This window comes from Meles meles, chromosome 10 (assembly GCF_922984935.1).
Source record: "Meles meles chromosome 10, mMelMel3.1 paternal haplotype, whole genome shotgun sequence".
NCBI classification, from domain to species: domain Eukaryota; kingdom Metazoa; phylum Chordata; class Mammalia; order Carnivora; family Mustelidae; genus Meles; species Meles meles.
The window spans coordinates 54,512,416-54,529,913 of record NC_060075.1 but is presented as its reverse complement, the minus strand read 5'-3'; the positions used below and the strand labels follow the sequence as shown (position 1 = coordinate 54,529,913).

General features: G+C 38.9%; 1 protein-coding gene across 1 annotated transcript in view; it reads left to right on the top strand.

The window, feature by feature from the left end:
- DNAH11 (dynein axonemal heavy chain 11) overlaps positions 1 to 17,498 on the top strand; it is a 325,583-nt gene that overhangs the window by 93,848 nt on the left and 214,237 nt on the right. Inside the window, exons 29-30 of the mRNA XM_046021406.1 lie at positions 8,929 to 9,078; positions 12,297 to 12,530. Of these exons, the coding sequence (XP_045877362.1) occupies positions 8,929 to 9,078; positions 12,297 to 12,530 (384 nt within the window). The remainder of the gene's footprint in view (positions 1 to 8,928; positions 9,079 to 12,296; positions 12,531 to 17,498) is intronic.

The window sequence follows — 17,498 nt, the reverse complement described above, 5'->3', positions numbered from 1 at the left end:
AGGGAAAGATGTTGGCAGTGTCTTGAACGAACAAAAGGCTCATATGCAGAATATACAGCGAACTCCTACATTCAAAGAAGAATGGACAGATCGATAATTGGGTGTGAAAGTAGGCAGAATACATAAGGAGGCTGTTCACAAAAGAAGGCTTTGTAATGGCCAATAAACAGGAAAAGTAGCGTAACTCCGTAAGTCATCAGAGAAACGCAAATTAAAGCCACAAAGAAAGCTACACATGTGCTTCTGGCCAAGATGGAGTAGGAGGGGCTGGGTTTACCCACCTGCTTGAAAGAACCCAACACTTTGACAAAATATGTGAAGTGGGACCTTTTTAGATGCGGGACCTGGACACCAAAGGACAGCAGTTCATGAAACACTTGGAACAAAAGAGGTGAGCTCTGTGCTGGTTCCTGTTGTTTCCTCTAGCGAGTTTCCAGGCTTCATACAGGAAGGGAGAACCAAGCAGGATTTGGCGGGCTTCTGGAGTTGAGGGCTCAGAGCTGAGTGAGGAGGAGAAGGGAGCAAGTGTTGGCAGAGCTGAGTACCAGAGGAGAGAACCCCAGAAACTTCTAGAGGGGCTTCTTAGAGTCTTCAGCAGGGAGAAGAATTAGCCCTGGGTTACACACTATTCCATTTCTGCCAAACTAATATTAAAAGTAAAATCTGAAAGGATCACATTGTTTCCAAGTAATTTAACTGTATCCCAGAACAAAGCTCAAGAAGATAGGAATAAAAATATATTTAGTTCCAAGCAGGGTAACTTTGAGATGTGCGACATACCATTAAGATACAGAGCATCTGAAGAGGAATATGCAACTCTCAGAAAAAAGAAAGAGGGAGCTATTCAACTGTCATAAAGAGGAAACATACCAATCAAAATGGATACAAATGTTAGGATTAACAGACCAAAACATGAAAAGTTATAGCTGTATTTGTACATTCAGAAAATGATGTGGAGATATGGAAAAGATAAGAAAGTTCCATATGTGTGTCTATCAGATATCCTTAAGTAGAGGAAGGGAGCCAGAAAAAAATACTTATGGATAATAGCCAAAAGATTTCTCACTTGATGACAAGTAGACATCCGTAGATTCAGCTCAGTGAACCAAAGCACAAGCTACAAAGAAACCTAGATCAGATCACTCCTGTCAGTCATAACCAGCGATAAAGAGATCCAGAGATCTTCCATAAAGTCACATTATGTACAAAGGAGTAAACATAAGCATGATGAAAAGCTTTGCAAGGCAAATGAGGAAATAGGGAACCAATAGCTCTAAGGAACGGAAAGAAAAAAAAAATCCACCTATAATTCTTTATGCAGGGAAATATCTTTTAAAAGTAAAGTCAAAATAAAGAGGTTTCCAGACATTCAAAAGCTGAAAGATTTCCTCACCAGCAGACTGGCAATACAAGAAATGTTAAAGGAAGTGCTTCAGGCCGAAGGAAGATGGTACCAGATGGAAACCTGGATCTACACAAAAAATTGTCAGCATTGAAATGTTAACTATGCGGCACGAGACAAGACAGGCACGTCAGCCATCCATCAGGCAGAAGGATAAGAACGAACAGAGTCTTTGAAAAGCTACCTGCGCTCGAGCCCTGATTCTGTAGATGAGTGACTAGGTTACTGCTTTACTTCTCTGAACATCAGTTTCTTGTATACCAAGTGGAGAAAACCGTAGGGACTATCTCTTTGGTTTCTGGGCAAGAAAAACAAAGTAGGTAAAGAAACACAAAAAGGACTTATAATAATGTAAAAATAAGAACAGCCCCAAATTCTTGCCCTCCATGCGTCTGTGCCCTTGTAGTAGTTTGATGGTGCCTTTTCATCCAGGCTAGAGCTTGTATCTCCGTCTGGACTGTGACGGGACTTGTTTCGGCCCAGCGGATCATTAGCAAGAGGTTTGACAAGCTCATGCCGGCTAGGGCATACCCTCTTGCCCCTTCTTGGAAACCTCGGACTACCACATTGTGAGGGAGCCCTGGCCAGCCTGCTGGAGGAAAAGCACACGCCGTCACACACTAGGAGCTGGGGAAGCAGCCCCTCTGTGAGCAAAGCCGCTGATGACCAGCCGACCACAGACACGAGGGCACTGGCTGAGGCAACCCAAAGGCTCACACGCAGAGCTGGAAGGAAAAGAAAGTGTTGTTGTTTTAAGCCCCTGGACTTTGGGGTAGTTAGTCACACTGCAGAAGCAAATTCAAGCACATTAGTGAGGTATTTACACTTACGGGCTTAAGTACTTGAATAGGCATTCACCAGACTCAAGGACTTGTACGTGCTATTGATTTTTGATGTAAAAGATTTTACTTCAAATTGAGAAACGAAACAAAATATCAAATACTAAGCCACGGAACTAGGTTTGTCTGGCTTCTCTCCATTTTGTTGTTTTGTTTTGTTTTGTTTTCCTTGGTTTTGTTGCTTTTTCTGGCTGAAGATACTTTGATAAGAGCTGTGGCATCGTTTTGACATCACTGAGGATGGGAGGACTGGTGAGAATATCGTGAATTGGTATATTTCCCCCTCTTGTCTGTTTGTCCATGGAGTTCCTCAGGCTTTGACCTGATTTGGGATTAGAAAAACACATAGGCTCACAATGAGATGCCAAGATCAACCCCACCAAAAGAGTAACCTTAAAGAGACAAGACGAAGTAATGGTAAGAATGTGGACCCAGGGACACATTCTACCCTAGCCACTGAGATCATAAATTGAGAACGACCTCTCAGGAAATCTATTTAATCGTGTCTTATAAGTATGAAAGTCAGAATACATTATTTTCCAACATTTCCTTGTGTGCTCAGAAGAAGTGTATACATATGTGGACCAAAAAACGTATACAAGACTTTTCCTAGCTACTTCACTATTATTTATCATAGGTCCAACTGCAAACATCCAAATGTCCCTTAACAGTAGAATGGATAAAAATGCTGTTATGTTGCTGCAATGGAATACCACTTAGCAATGGAAAAAACCAAACTAGTGCTGTACCTAATACCATAAATAAGCCTCATGAACATAATGTTGAATTAGAGAAGGCAGACACAAAAGAGTACTTATTGTATGAAGCTACATTATGGAGAGATAGTGTCCATTTTTTGAGAGGAGGGACTAGTGGCTACCATGGGATATTAGGGTTTTTCTGGGTGCAGGTATATTCTGTTTCTTAATTCTTGGTGGTTACAAAAGTCGTGTTCACTTTATTAAAATTTATTAAGGTGTACACACATGATTTTTTTTTACTTCTCTCAATTTTCTAAAGGTTATTTAAAAATAGCATTTGTGTTGTGACGATATTTATTTAAGTTTATGTGTGCATGCTAAAGGTGTTAAGAAACAGAATTAGCCCCGGTCTATATATCCAAGTTATATTTATAAGTAGAAAGTCAAATTGCAAAGTATATATATATTTTATTTTTAGTAAAAATAGATTAAGCATTGCCTGTTACCTAGTATTGGCTATAATGATTTACAAAATCTGTAACAAGCTAATTTAGTCTTTTTGGGGTTATATAAGTAATTGCATCTTCATTATTGAAAATGTGAAAAATATGAAAATAAACAGATAAAAGATTGGAATAAATACTGCTACATACTGTTTTTGAGTGATTATAGTTTTTAATGTGTCTATGTCATATATCCTTATTCAAAATTGGAATGTTCTTCTACAATATGTTTAGAATCTGTAAAATGTTTCATTATAAGAATATGCCATAATCAATTTAAACAACATCTAGAAAGTTTTTGCAGTTCTAGATTTTCAACAATGTCAAATGTTCGTTTCCCTGCACTGTCCCCAATACTGAGTAATATTATTAAAAAGAAAAGGAACCTTTTGGCAGATTGGCTTAAAATTTTGCTCATGTAGAAGTAACAAACTCATTTTCATCTTATTCTGGAGGATAATATCCATAATAGACAGGACTACCTTTTGGACCTTACTTTCACCCATACATAATCATCGTGACTATTACCATTATTATGAATTAATAAGTTAATGACTACAGAGGAATACATCCTGAGGTGCTCTCCATGCCAGGAGTGATACTAGGCTTTTCTGCTTATCTCCGTTAATCAGCAGAGGCATCTTTCATAGATAGATCAAATATGAAATTAGATATAGGTGAAAGGCAAGTGGTAAGCTTTGAGAATATAATAAGAAGCTCTAGTGATTTTATTTTCCTTTGCCTTTGTTTTCTAAGTGAACATACGGTAGACCAGCTGATGTGATTGATGGCTGGATTGGTTTGCATGTTATGTTATAATACTATGTAAATGAGTTAATATTTTTTACTTTATTTACACATAGGTAAATAAACGCTGTTAAATAGGGAGCTCTTCCTGGGCACAGTTGCCACGTATAGGAATTCAGTTACTAAGGATTGGTTAAGCACCAATCCTTAGTAACAAAACCAAACCCAGCAACACGGTCCAACGTTAAGATACTGCAGTACATTCGATGCGAGTAAAAGCAAAAGACAGAATTCACGAAAATCACCAGGTGAAGAACAAAGGAGCATCATGCCTCATGGACAGTTTAGACCATTTGAAGTCTGTCCACAATTGGCCATCATGCAGCTGTTACTCTTCACACAGAGACAGCAAAGCATGTAGTGTGTTACCTCCTTATCCCCAGCGATGAACCATGTAACATTTTACAGATAAACATCACTGAAGGAGGGAATTTGTGGTAAAATTGGAAACCTAGCAAAGAAATGAACATTGATCATGCTAAATGTTAAATTTGATTCAAACTTAGATGTAGTTATAGAATGCTCACTGGCAATGATGGCTCTGTACCATTTTAAAAATTCTAAATTTGCAGCCAGAGGATTTCGGTGAAAATGAACTTGCTGATACAAATGAAAACAGTTATTGTGCCAAAATGGAAGAAAATGCCCCGAGGGCGATGAGGGAAATACCAACCCTCCCCAAAGATAGCTTCACATTAAAGAAACTCTAAAAGAAATTTGACGACATTGAAAACTCAAAGGATAAAATGCTGGCAGATGATCCAGATTTTGAAAGGAGTGTGGCAATTCTTGAAGGCATAGGAAAGATGCTCACTTGGTGTCTTAAGTTCTAAGATAAGAAGAAAAACACTAATCAAACTACCCCTGATAAGTTTTCTTTGAAGAAATAAAAATCATCAATATTTTTAATATTTTAAATTATACTGTCCTAAATATTTATAGTTTTTGTTTTGTTTCCTTGTACTTCTGTAACCAAAAGTGAGAGGGATTTTAATGTTTTAATAAAGACTTTTAGAAGTCTGAGGACAATCATAAGTTTCCCATCAGTTATTCAGATTGTGCAGTCATTGTGACGATCCCACACCACTGTGTGCAGCAAGGACTGCCGATGTATCTACTCACTAATGAGTGGAGGTACCTGATTGCTATAAACCATAAACTGAGAGAATAACCTTTTTTTTTTTTTTTGCTGCTGAACTTTTAGAAGCCCATATGATATGATGTTATTGATTTGTTTGTGATTTAAAGTGTTCAAATCCTTTCTATTTCTTTAGTGAGATAAAAACAGGGGCCTCTAAAGGCACTCATTTTTCTTTTTAATCATACAAAGGCATTCTGAAGATCACACTAATAAGGAATTTTATTTTAGTGTTAAGAAATACAGAGATCTTCATAGAAATAGAACAGATTTGATGACCCCCAGGTCCACATACGTTAAAAAACAAAGAGAAACAAAATAAGAAAAAACCCAGTTCTGTTGTCTCAGAAGCTTTAAGTGGAAGACTGGATATGAAAACGCCCAACTTCAAACATGCCAGGGGTGATGACGCTGCAGCCTGTGGGGTTTGCATTTCCTGGTCACTGATGGAAAGACTCTGAGAGTAGAAGTTGTTTGGAAACTGTTTTCTCACCAAAGCAATAATGTCTGAGAGTGTCTAATAGTTGAGGTCTCATTTTTCCTGCAGCTTTCACCTGAATATTATTTAGGCCCATTACACAGTAGAAGCCATTAAACATCTGTGCACTTCCTGGCCACTTCAGCTGTGACAGTGAATTGTTAGATTATTGGAGATACTTTCTGTGTGTAAATGTCCACTGGGTAATGTACGGGGATGGAGGAGAATATGATAACCGAAGCTGTGATCATCAGCTCTTGCTCTGTCTACCTTCAAAGTAAGTGAGAGTCTCAAAAACTCATCTATTTTCAACTCTGATTTCTAGCTGCGATTTTCCTTAGTACGAAAACTGCAAATACAGCACAAATGGTGAGGCCCAAAGCTTCAAAGATTAAATCAACCTTAAGGAGTTCCTTACCAATATTGGTGTTGGTCTTGTCATGTGGGAAATTGAGGCAGGTTGGTGTTGTTCCTAGAAGCTACTATTGGGATAGTTCTGAAGTCCGGTTAAACTGTATTTCAAGAAAAACTCATTATAGGGACGGCATCTATACACTGCTAGTAAATGCTGTGTAGCTTTCAACCATCTTCTGGCTCTCAGCACCTTTCTTTTCTGTTGAGGCGCGCAGTTTACATAACCTAGAATTAAGCAATGTAAAGTACACAGTTCATTGTATGTATGGACCACATCATCATTATCCATTCCTCTGTTGAAGGGCTTGGCTCCTTCCACAGTTTGACCACTGTGGACATTGCTGCTATGAACATAGGGGTGCAGGTGCCCCTTCTTTTCTGTATCTTTGGGGTAAATACCAGTAGTGCGATTGCTGGGCCGTAGGGTATCTCTGTTTTTAATGTCCTGAGGAACCCCGTACTGTTTCCAAAATGGCTGCACCAACTTACATTCCCACCAATAGTGTAGGGGGGTTTCCCTTTCTCCACATCCTCTCCAACACTTGTTGTTTCCTGTCTTGTTAATTTTAGCCATTCTGACTGGTGTAAGGTGGTATCTCACTATGGTTTTTGATTTGTATTTCCCTGATGGGTACTGATGTTGAACATTTTTTCATGTGTCTGTTGGCCGTTTTTTGCCTTCCTTGGAGGGGTGTCTGTTCATGTGCTCTGCCCATTTATTGATTAGTTTTGATTGCTCATCTAGGTATTTCAGTATTTGTTGACAGAAAAAAAATCATTGTATGCCATTCATTTATAAGTTAATTGGAGATGAAATTGCTAAAAAAATTAAGTATACAATTCAGTGGCATTTTGTGCACTCACGGTGTTGTGCAAACATCATCTCTATCTAGTTCCAAAATATTTCCATCACCCCAAAATAAAACCCCATGCCCATCAGGCAGTCACTTGGCATTCCCTCCTCCCTCTAGCCCCTAGCAACCACCAATGTGCTTTCTGTCTTTAGACATTTCCATTCATTTAAATGGAATCATACAATATTTGGTCTTTCATTTAGCATCATGTTTCCCAGGTTCATCCGTGTTCTGTGTATCAGTACTTCCTTTTTGTGTCTGGACAACATCCCATTGTCTGTATGAGCCACATTGTGTCCAGTTATACATGATTGGACATTGGGGTTGGTTCTACTTTTTGGCTCTTGGGAATAAGACTGCCGTAAATGCTTATATACAAGGATGTGAACACTTATGTACAGGTACCTGTTTTAAAATATTTTGAGTATATACCTAGGAGTAGAATTGCTGGGTCTTAACTGTATGTTTAACTTTTTGAGGAACACTCAAGTGTTTTCCACTCACCATGTTTATTTGTACCTTGTGTAAGGAGGGACCTCTTCTTCCCATTCTAGATACTGCCTAAGATTCACTCTCTGCCACTCACTGTACCCCAGAAGAGGTCGAGTGGCTCACCCGATTGTTGTCCTTGTGAGCCTGCCTTCAGAATGCACGCTTTCCTCTCTGCATCTCTAGGTGGGGAGCCCTGTTCTGGTCTGTGCTGATAGGCCTACATGGATAAGTATGGTTCTTCCGGTATTCCGAATTCCAGTTAGGCTTTAGTCTCCAAATTGGCCTCTTGCTGAACAAATGCTGATCTGTGTCTTTTAATTTGGTTTTATTTTTCAAATAATCTGGCATCTATAGTGGAGTTCAGTATGTTATTGGGGGTTCCTTTGGAGATACCATGATCTAAGGTATCAAAGCTAATGATGACAGAAGAATTTGAACTTCATAGATAAGGCCTGGATTTTGAGACCGAACACCTAAAAGCCACTTAGTTTGAGCATTGTCAGCCTGACAAAGTCATTTAGTATTTCAGCTTCAGTTTCCTTGTCAATAAAGATGGGGGAATCTTTCTTTTTGTAATAGATATGTCATAGAGTACACATAAGTATCAAGGCAAGCACACACCAACATAAGACCCAACACGAAACTAAGGTTGTATGTAATGTAAATTTCCCTTTCAAATATTTGAACATAGCTTTCCTGTAGTAAATGATTTCTATAGCTTAAGAATATATCTGAACTTTAAAAACTCAACCATAAAATTCCCAGCAGAGTGATTGCTACAGGTATATGGCGCAGACAGGGTAGTTGGTAAGTGTCTAGTCTCCAAGTAAAAGATAGGTAACTTTTTATGGTAAGCATTGACCACCTAGCATCTGATAATCCAGCCAGAGTGCCTGGCCACTTCTCCATCAAGGCCCATTCATTCATTCATTCATTTTTAAAGATTTATTTATTGAGTGTGTGCACGACCCAGGGGGGAGCAAGGGGCAGAGGGAGAGAATCTCAAGCAAACTCAGTGCTGAGCATGAAATCCCACATCAGGCTTCATCTCTGAGCCCTGAGATGGTGACCTGAGCCAAAATTAAGAGTTGGTTACCCCATCAACTGAGCCACCCAGGTGCCGCCATCAAGGTCATTTTAAACTCTGGAATTTAAGAAGTGATGGTTATTTTGAAGAAAAACATTTTGAGAAAACTCTGATTACATAAAGAAAATTACATGAATTCACATGGCATCCTTACTAGGTTACCTCAATAGATCTCCAGTAAAAAAATGCTCTTATCTTTCCAAATGATCATAGGTGACACGTCACCTTGCCAAACTCTTCGACAGCATTACAGATCTGCAGTTTGAAGAGGGTCATGATGTGTCCACCCACAGAGCGATCGGAATGTACAGCAAAGAAAAGGAATACGTCCCGTTCCAAGCCGAGTGCGAATGCACAGGCCACGTAAGATTTGATGATGAGGTTTTCTGTGCCATGAGAGTATTTTCGGGGTAATTTTTAAAGGATGAATTGAACAAGAAAAAAATCAGCTGCGGTCACATTAGGCCCTGTTTGGTTTGGAGATCAGAGCTTCCTGTTTGGCCACAACTGGTGTGACCCCTCTGCTTCCCAGTTCCTGCTCACATGGCTACAGTGCCCCACAGGCCGTCAGAAAGGGTAGTGGCCAAGCTCGTTAGGAAGGATCGTCACATGTTGAGAAAGTGGACCCTGGAAGGAGAAGCAGGTGCAAGCCCAGTGACAGGGTCTCGTGCAAAGCTTGCTGGTTCCACCACTGAGAGTTGGGGTGAAGTAGTGCCTTGCAGGAACGCATGTTTTAAAGAGTCATGTGGTTCAGGAATGTGATGTGAATGTTTATAACGGCTGCTCATCAATAAGTGGATGGAGTCTCCCACGCTGATGTCCCGTTCCCTTACTACCTCGTGCTCCGACAGTTAGGTTAGCATATTCACTCCTCGCACAGCCGGATACCTCAAAAATATGCTTAAGGGTCATGGGCAAGAATGGCTCATGACGATTTATGAAAGAGCTCTTGGTGTTTCCAGATGATGTAGAGGAATCGCATCTTTTTACGATGATGCTTGTGCCGCTTGAGTTAATCCGTGGAGTCACTGAGACAGTAGCCTCCGTTCCAGAGCTGTTTGGGTTGTGGTGGGGTTTCTTAAAATGTCCCTTGCAGAAATGCAATGCCAAGTTTTTTTTTTTTTTTTTAAACAGGGGTTTTCTTCATTTCTCTCTGCTGCTTTTTAATATTGTACCAAGAAATCCTGCCAAATGAAGGGAAAGCAGATGGCGGAATACTTTGATTAAAATATATTTTTTGATCTCTTGGGCTCTTTAGGATATTATTACAGTGATTAGAAAAAGTCACCATAAACTATCTTGACAAAAGTGTGTTGCTGCCTGCTCCCTGCCCGGCAGGCTGCGAGCCGATTGGCATAGTGCCCAGAAGGAGGACAGTCTGCTTGACGGATGTGGTTGTCACTCGCGGGAACCCTTGGTACTGAGCGTTTTCACAGAGCTCTCATTAGTTCTCTATAAGCAGTTTAGGCCAGAGACTCAAGCATACACTACGCTGATCCTCTAATTGCCTTTGTTTGATAAAAGATGCTTTTCCTTAAGGTCTTTTCTCCCCCTGCACTTTGATGATTGGTTTCTCCCAATATAGACTATTCGTATTTTGTTTGATGAGTGTTGATTGAATACCCACCATGTACCCCAGATCCATCTCTGGGGATCCAGAGATGAATAAGACATGGTCCTTGTCTTTGAGAAGCTCGTAGGCTCCCTGAAGAAATGGATAGTTGGCAATAATGGGAAGTGGTAATTGTTGTTATAGAGGGTTGGGCAGAAGCTGAAGAAACACCAGCATGGGAAGGGATCAAACGACATCTCATCAGAGCTTAGTTCTCAGATCACACTGAGCTAAGTAGCCATTGTTGGCATAGTCATTTGAACATGACATGATCCATCAATTTATATGTGTGTTTGGTCCTCCCAGATGGACTGGAAAGTTCTGGAGAGAAGGTGGCTATATTGAGGGTAGGAATCCCAGAGTATTTGGGAAACACTCAAATGATGTATGATCTCCTGAAGGAACTAGTTGCTGGGTGACACCAAGAGTTGTGCTTAGTGACGAAAGTAGTGATGGGATCAGAGACCTTGAACTTAGGCATGCGAACAAAACCCAGTTACAAGGTCAGAGGTGAAGGCTTTAGGGATGATGGAGCCCCAGGACATGCCAACTTTTTCATCCAGTAGGGAAGACTGTCGGCTCATTATCTACACAGTACTCCTTCCCAGTTCTCCAGAGAAAGATTCTAGGAACGAATATTTCTGCCATTTTCACAGACGGAGGGGGAAAAAAGTATTTTGCTTTTTTTTTTTTTTTTTAAGATTTTATGTATTTATTTGACAGAGAATGAGAACGAACATGAGCGTGGGTGAGGAGCAGAGGGGGAGGGAAAGTGGGGGAAAGATTTTCAAGCAGAGCCCGTGCTGAGAACAGAATTGGATGAGGGACTCGATCTCACGATCCCTGAGACATGACCTGAGCTGAAACCAAGAATTGGACACTCAAGTGACTGAGCCACCCAGGCACCCCCCAACAAAACAGTTTCAGTATCGTCACGATCTCTTATGGTCCTTGGAATTGATTTATTATGGTCATTTTTTATTGCTGAGGTCAACTATTTGTGAATATTGTACATATCCTTTTTGTTAGATATTATCATTCCATGGCAACAGATATATGGGTAAATATAATAAAGCATATTTGAATAGGTTAGAAAATGGGTTAAGATAAATTTGTGGGGGCAAAATAAGCTTGCATTTAAAAAAAAGATTAACTTTCACAAGTCAGCAGTTGTCCTATCTCTTATACTCTCCTGCTGTCTAATTTTTGACAAGTGTGAAGATGAGAACCAGTAGGGAATATAATTAAGACACTTGCTGGAAACACTTTGTCTTAAGACTAAGAACTAGGAACATTTCAGAGAAGAGTTTTCAGTATATTTAAAAATTATCAAAAAAACATTTTTAGAACAATCTACCATTATCCCCAGAGCTCTAGAATATTATTCTAGCGTATGCCTCTATCTAGTAGATGGCTGTGATGGTTGGTTTCTCAGAACACTGTGCATTACCACAGGGGAGCTTAGTCCGGAACCCTCTTGTCTTCAGATGTGAAAAATCAGTAATTGAGGACACCTCCTCTGCTGAGGCTGCAAAAATTTATTAGCCATCCTGTAGGTGGAGTAACTTGAGCACTATCCTGGGAGAAGACACGTTCAGTGGGGTTCATCCATTGTTGTTCATCTTATCCTCTGAGTTAAACTTCCTCTAGTTTTCTACCTGGATTTAAAATAAATCCGGGGCCCCTGGGTGGCTCAGTCGGTTAAGCGTCTGACTCTTGATTTTGGCTCAGGTCATGATTTCTGGGTGGTGAGATCAAGCCCTGCATCCAGCTTGAGATGCTCTTCCTCTCCCCCTCCCCCCATTCATGCTCATGTGTGCTCTCTCCATCTCAAAATAAATAAATAAATCTTGAAAATAAATCCATGTAAGGCCTCTTTCTCTGCATGGCTTTTAAGCCCGTGGAGGGATGGAGTTCTCTCTCTTCCACAGTTAAGCCTATGTTAAATCATTTCAATTTGCTTCAAAAGGTGGAAACATGGCTCCTGCGACTTGAAGAGACCATGAAAGGAACAGTGCGACATTCCATCACAGAAGCCATAGCAGCCTACGAGGAAAAACCTAGGGAGCTGTGGATCTTGGATTTCCCGGCACAAGTTGCCCTAACAGGCTCACAGATCTGGTGGACGACAGATGTAGTAATAGCCTTCAGTAGACTGGAGGAAGGCTATGAAACGGCCCTCAAGGATTTCCATAAAAAACAGGTATTTTATAGGTGTGGGCTTTTGAGGCTTGAGGGCACTTGAAGAGGTGAGCGTTCATTCCTCCATCATTTAGGGAGAGTTGTCTGTGTGCCAGGCGCTATGCTAGGACTATTTCAGCAATCAGTGGTTTGATTTTTCTTTTTCTAGCTTTGTGCCATCCTTCTGGTTAGCTACACGGGTTAAAAAAAAAAAAAAATCACGTCACTCATCTCCTAAGTCTCTAGTGTATCACATGTACTCAGATACTGTGCCTATTTCTATCCTTCTATGTAAGACTCTCCATCTAGGCTAATGGAGTATTTATTACAAAATATGTACATGATTTGCATGACTCAGAGAGATGGAGGGCTCTTCGGCAAAGACAGATGTTTTCATGTATTTTGGGTTTTGGTTAATTACAGATCACAGATGAACAGTTTTGGAAAATGGTCTATTTTGAATTCCATTTTATTCACCCTGCTTCCTCTGGGACCGCTCCGTGAGCCTCCCGTCTTAAGGTGTGCTCCTAGTTGTGGAATTATTTAAAGATTCGTCCTTTTTATTGGCTTTTAGATTAAGAGGATATTAGGCTGGAAAGAAATTTAAATATTAGTGTTTACTTTTCTTGTTTTCAGTGGCTGAAGTGTGAATCCAGAGACATTAAGCAGTTTTCCCAATGTTGTACAATTTTTAAGTAGCACTGGCAGGACCAGCAGAATTCAGAATGCTCTCCATTGCTTTCTATTGCTTGTCTTCTTAGCACTACTTTTAATTCAGTCCCTGAAAAATTAAATAGGTGCAGAGGGTGAAGGATACTTGGATCATTAACATATTCAGCAATTTAACGTTTTAGAGTGTTTTGATTATTTCTTTTAATTTTGAGTCTTGAGTGGAGATCACCTGACTTATGTTACTAAAGAAGTCTTTATATTACGTACTTTTGGAGAGAAATAGATTCTTGATGCACGTCTTTAGGAAAAGGGGACATTGGTTTATATTGAGTAGGCTTCAGGTTACTGGATTGGATTTTCAGAAGTGACTGGTTTCCTCCTAGTGCACTAGCTCTACAATTCTAGTCAGCGCCACTTGGGTGAGGTGATTTTTTTTTTCATGGACATTAACAGTTAATTAAATTGCAATTATATTACGGTTTTATAAAAATAAGTTTCTGGTTAGTTAATTTATTGATATCTGTGCCTTTATTAAAAGTACTTTCATTATCTATTGAACAAAAGATTCCTTAAAAAGAAAAAGTTTTAACATCCTCTCTTAAATTTCAGGTATTATCAATCATTGCTGAAACTTAAATTTTTCAGCATACGTATGCCTACTTTATTTTTCCCTGGCTTCAATCAATTATCTCTTTGCTTACAAGATACCATTTTGTGTGATAATTAAATACTTAATTGCTTAAAACAGTAAATTATATGTTGTGGATATTTCTTCTATCAATTTTATTTTCAGTGTCGTGATTTCTTTATTAACATGTGTTATGAAAGATTTAGAAAAAGAAAGTACAGATTGAGAAAGAAAAAAGGGAAAATAATTTTTAGAAAACACCCATAGCCCTATAGCTTTTCTTCCCACAGGTGACCATTGATAACCTTTTGGCATATAGATGTCATAAATTTTTCCTCTTTTTTGGTAAATGTGTAGACACATCAGTCTGTCTGTCTCTAAATATATGTCAGTGTGTAGCTATTGACGTAAACGTGTATTTGTGCTGTTATCTGTCTATGTATCTAAATTACATAGAAAAAATATTTCTTTATATTTAATACATTTTGTTACTTTTTTTCACTCAATGTTATCTACCATTTTTCTTGCTATAAATATATATCAAGTTGACAAGAAGAATGATCGAATATGGGTATGCCAGAATTTATTTCCTCCCTTCTCTAGGTTTGCTCTGATCATCTGAGGGCTCATCCAGCCCTTTTGTAGGTTCTGTAGGTCCAGCAGCGAAGTTCTTGATTTCATGGTGCTTATGTTCTGGTTAACTGTTACTAGATCTTACCTCTTCCTCACAAGGACTGTGGAAATTCTTATTCTGATCTCCACTTCCTATTTTACATGCTGCTGTTTAATTTTCTTTTTTTTAAGATTTTGTGTATTTACTTTTATAAAGAAAGTGTCTGCAGGGGAAGGGTGGAGGCAGAGAATCTCAAGCAGACTCTGTGCTGAGTGTGGAGCTCAATTTGGGGCTCAATCTCACCACCCTGAGATCACGACCTGAGTGAAACCAAGAGTGAAACACTTAACTGACTGAGCCACCCAGGCATCCCTAATTTAACTGTTTTAAAATCAACCATTAATTGGGTTACTTTAAATCTTTGATGTGCCAACATATTAAGCAATGACTTTGCTTTTTTTTTTTAACCCATTTCTTATTTTAAAATCCAATTCCCTTCTTCCTGTAGTATATCTTTTAGTGTTTTGTGCAGTAACAGATAATGTCCTACTTATGGAGGACATTTTCTGATTCCTTGTCTTTTGACGTCCTTCTTGACAGTTAAGGCCTAAAATTCCAACTTGAGAATAATTTTCTTCCAGACCTTTAAAAAATATTCTGTTACCTTATGGCCTTCATTGTTACTATAAACTTTCGGGTCATATTATTTTTCCTTCATGTTAATTGCAGGAATATTTGGTCTTTGGTCTTTGGCTGCTTTTATGATTTTTTTGTTTCTGTGGTTGTGATGTTTTCTTCTAATGTATCTACCTGTACATTTTTTTTCTCCTGCTATTAAAATTTAAACTGCTTAGGACTCTGAGAACTTGAATCTTTGGTTACATGTCTGTCTTCAATTTTGCAAAAATTCCTCTCCATTTTTTCTTTAATTGATGCCTTTCTTCCATTCGCTCTAATTTCTTCATTTAGAATTTTATCTGCTGTATGTTGAACCTTCTCATCCTCTCTGTCTTTCAACCTCTATCTCATATTTTCAAACTCTCCATTTTTTTGTTCTGTAATTTAGGTAGTTTTTTGAATAGTTTATTTATTATTGAATAATCTCTACACCCAATATGGGGCTCGAACGCACAACCCTAAGATCTAGGTTTGCATGTTCTACTGACTGAGCCAGCCAGGCGCCCCTTACTTGACTTGTTGAATACATTTTCCACATTACTAACTTGTTTTTCATAGAGGATAGCGATTAAGAAAAAAGTATCGAGGTCCATATTATATAGGTTCAGATGTCAACTCTACCATTGGTTTATTAGTTGTGCTGCCTTGGGCAACTTATTTAATAATTTTGTGCTTTGGTGTTAAAATCTGTAAAGCAGTAATTTAATAGTACCTGTATTAAAATATTGTTAGGATTAAATTAGTTAATATATTTAAAACACGATTTTAGAGTGCTTGACCCAGGGATGCCTGGGTGGCTCAGTAGGTTAAGTGGCCAACTCTTGATTTTGTGTTAGTCATTGTTGCTCTCACCAAAATGACATAACATTGGTGTCTAATACGATGCATAATTAATTCCCCCCATAATTTATCATAAAATTTTAATACAGACAACAAAATTGAATTGTATAATGATGTGCAAACCTAACACCAGGATTCTATAATTAATTTTATTAATTAATGTTTTAATTAATTAATAATTAATGTTTATTGATTAATTAAATTTTGTTAATTAAAAATTAATAAATTTATTAGTTTTATTTTCATTATCACATTATCTGTGTTTTATCCTCTGCTCTATAGTTCCCTCAATCCACCTTATATTTACAACGCATTGCAGATGAGTTGTAATTGCAGATGTCAGTAATCTTTACCTGTAAATATTTCAGTATAAATACTAATTTCATCAGTTTTGATTCTTGTATCTCTAATTTCCCAAAGTTCTTTTTCGTTCTTGAAAAATCAGTTTCTAATGACTTACCTATCTCTCTTTATGATGACTCATCCCTTCGTTATGGTTTTTATTTTTTATCTCAGTTCTTTGAAAGAGATATTTTTTTCTTTAAAGATTTTATTTATTTGACAGAGATCACAAGTAGGCAGAGAGGCAGGCAGAGGCAGGCAGAGAGAGAGGGGGAAGCAGGCTCCCCGCTGAGCAGAGAGCCTGATGCGGAGCTCGATCCCAGGACCCTGAGATCATGACCTGAGCCTAAGGCAGAGGCTTAACCCACTGAGCCACCCAGGTGCCCCGAAAGAGACATTTTTAATAATCTCATCTAGACTGTTCTAATGCTAGTTCTTTTAAGGCTGGTTCTTCTGTTAAACTGAATCTGGTTTTTGTGTGTTCATTTTTAAATTTGAACTAGGTGTGTGTTCTCTGTAGGCATTCTGTGTGCCCTGGAGAAAAGTGTGCATGCCTGTAGTGTGTTTCTCTTCTTTGCTTCTTCTAGGTCTCCACAGGTTTTGTGGATGCTGGATTAATTTTGTGGTTGATAACTCAGTTGAGGATTTCCAGATCACATGGCATGGGCTTAAGGTTTTGTTATCTCTGAAGGGACTTTTTTTTCCCTCTCCAAGGGCTTTCATCTTGCCTCTCTGAGCAGGTGGGTAGAATTTTTCTAGAGCTCTGTATTTGACTGTGTAAGACTCAGAGAATCTCAGCTACATATCCGCATCTCAGTTCCAACTCACGGGCTTACTCAGGGAGTGTGAGAGGCAGGAGACAGAAATGTTGTGTTTCCGTGTGGCGGTTTGAATCTCAGTCTCCAGATGTTTGAATCTGTCCCCAAATCCTACGTTAGATTGTCATGACATTTGCTACTGTTCTGGCTTGGAGGTACACTGCCGGCATCAGGGACTATCACACGCTCCCTCTCACCTCCTCCTCCTCCTCTTATCCTCTCTCTCCTTCCATCTCTCTCATTTTTGCTATGGACTTTGCACATGGGTTTATTTTTGCTTTGTGTGTGTTTTAATGAAGGAGTTGCCCGTTTGGCTTAATCTAGTACATTGCAGAATGTTGTTTATTACTAATGCTTAATACTGGTGATTAGGTCGGTTTTTTATTTTTGGCTATCATT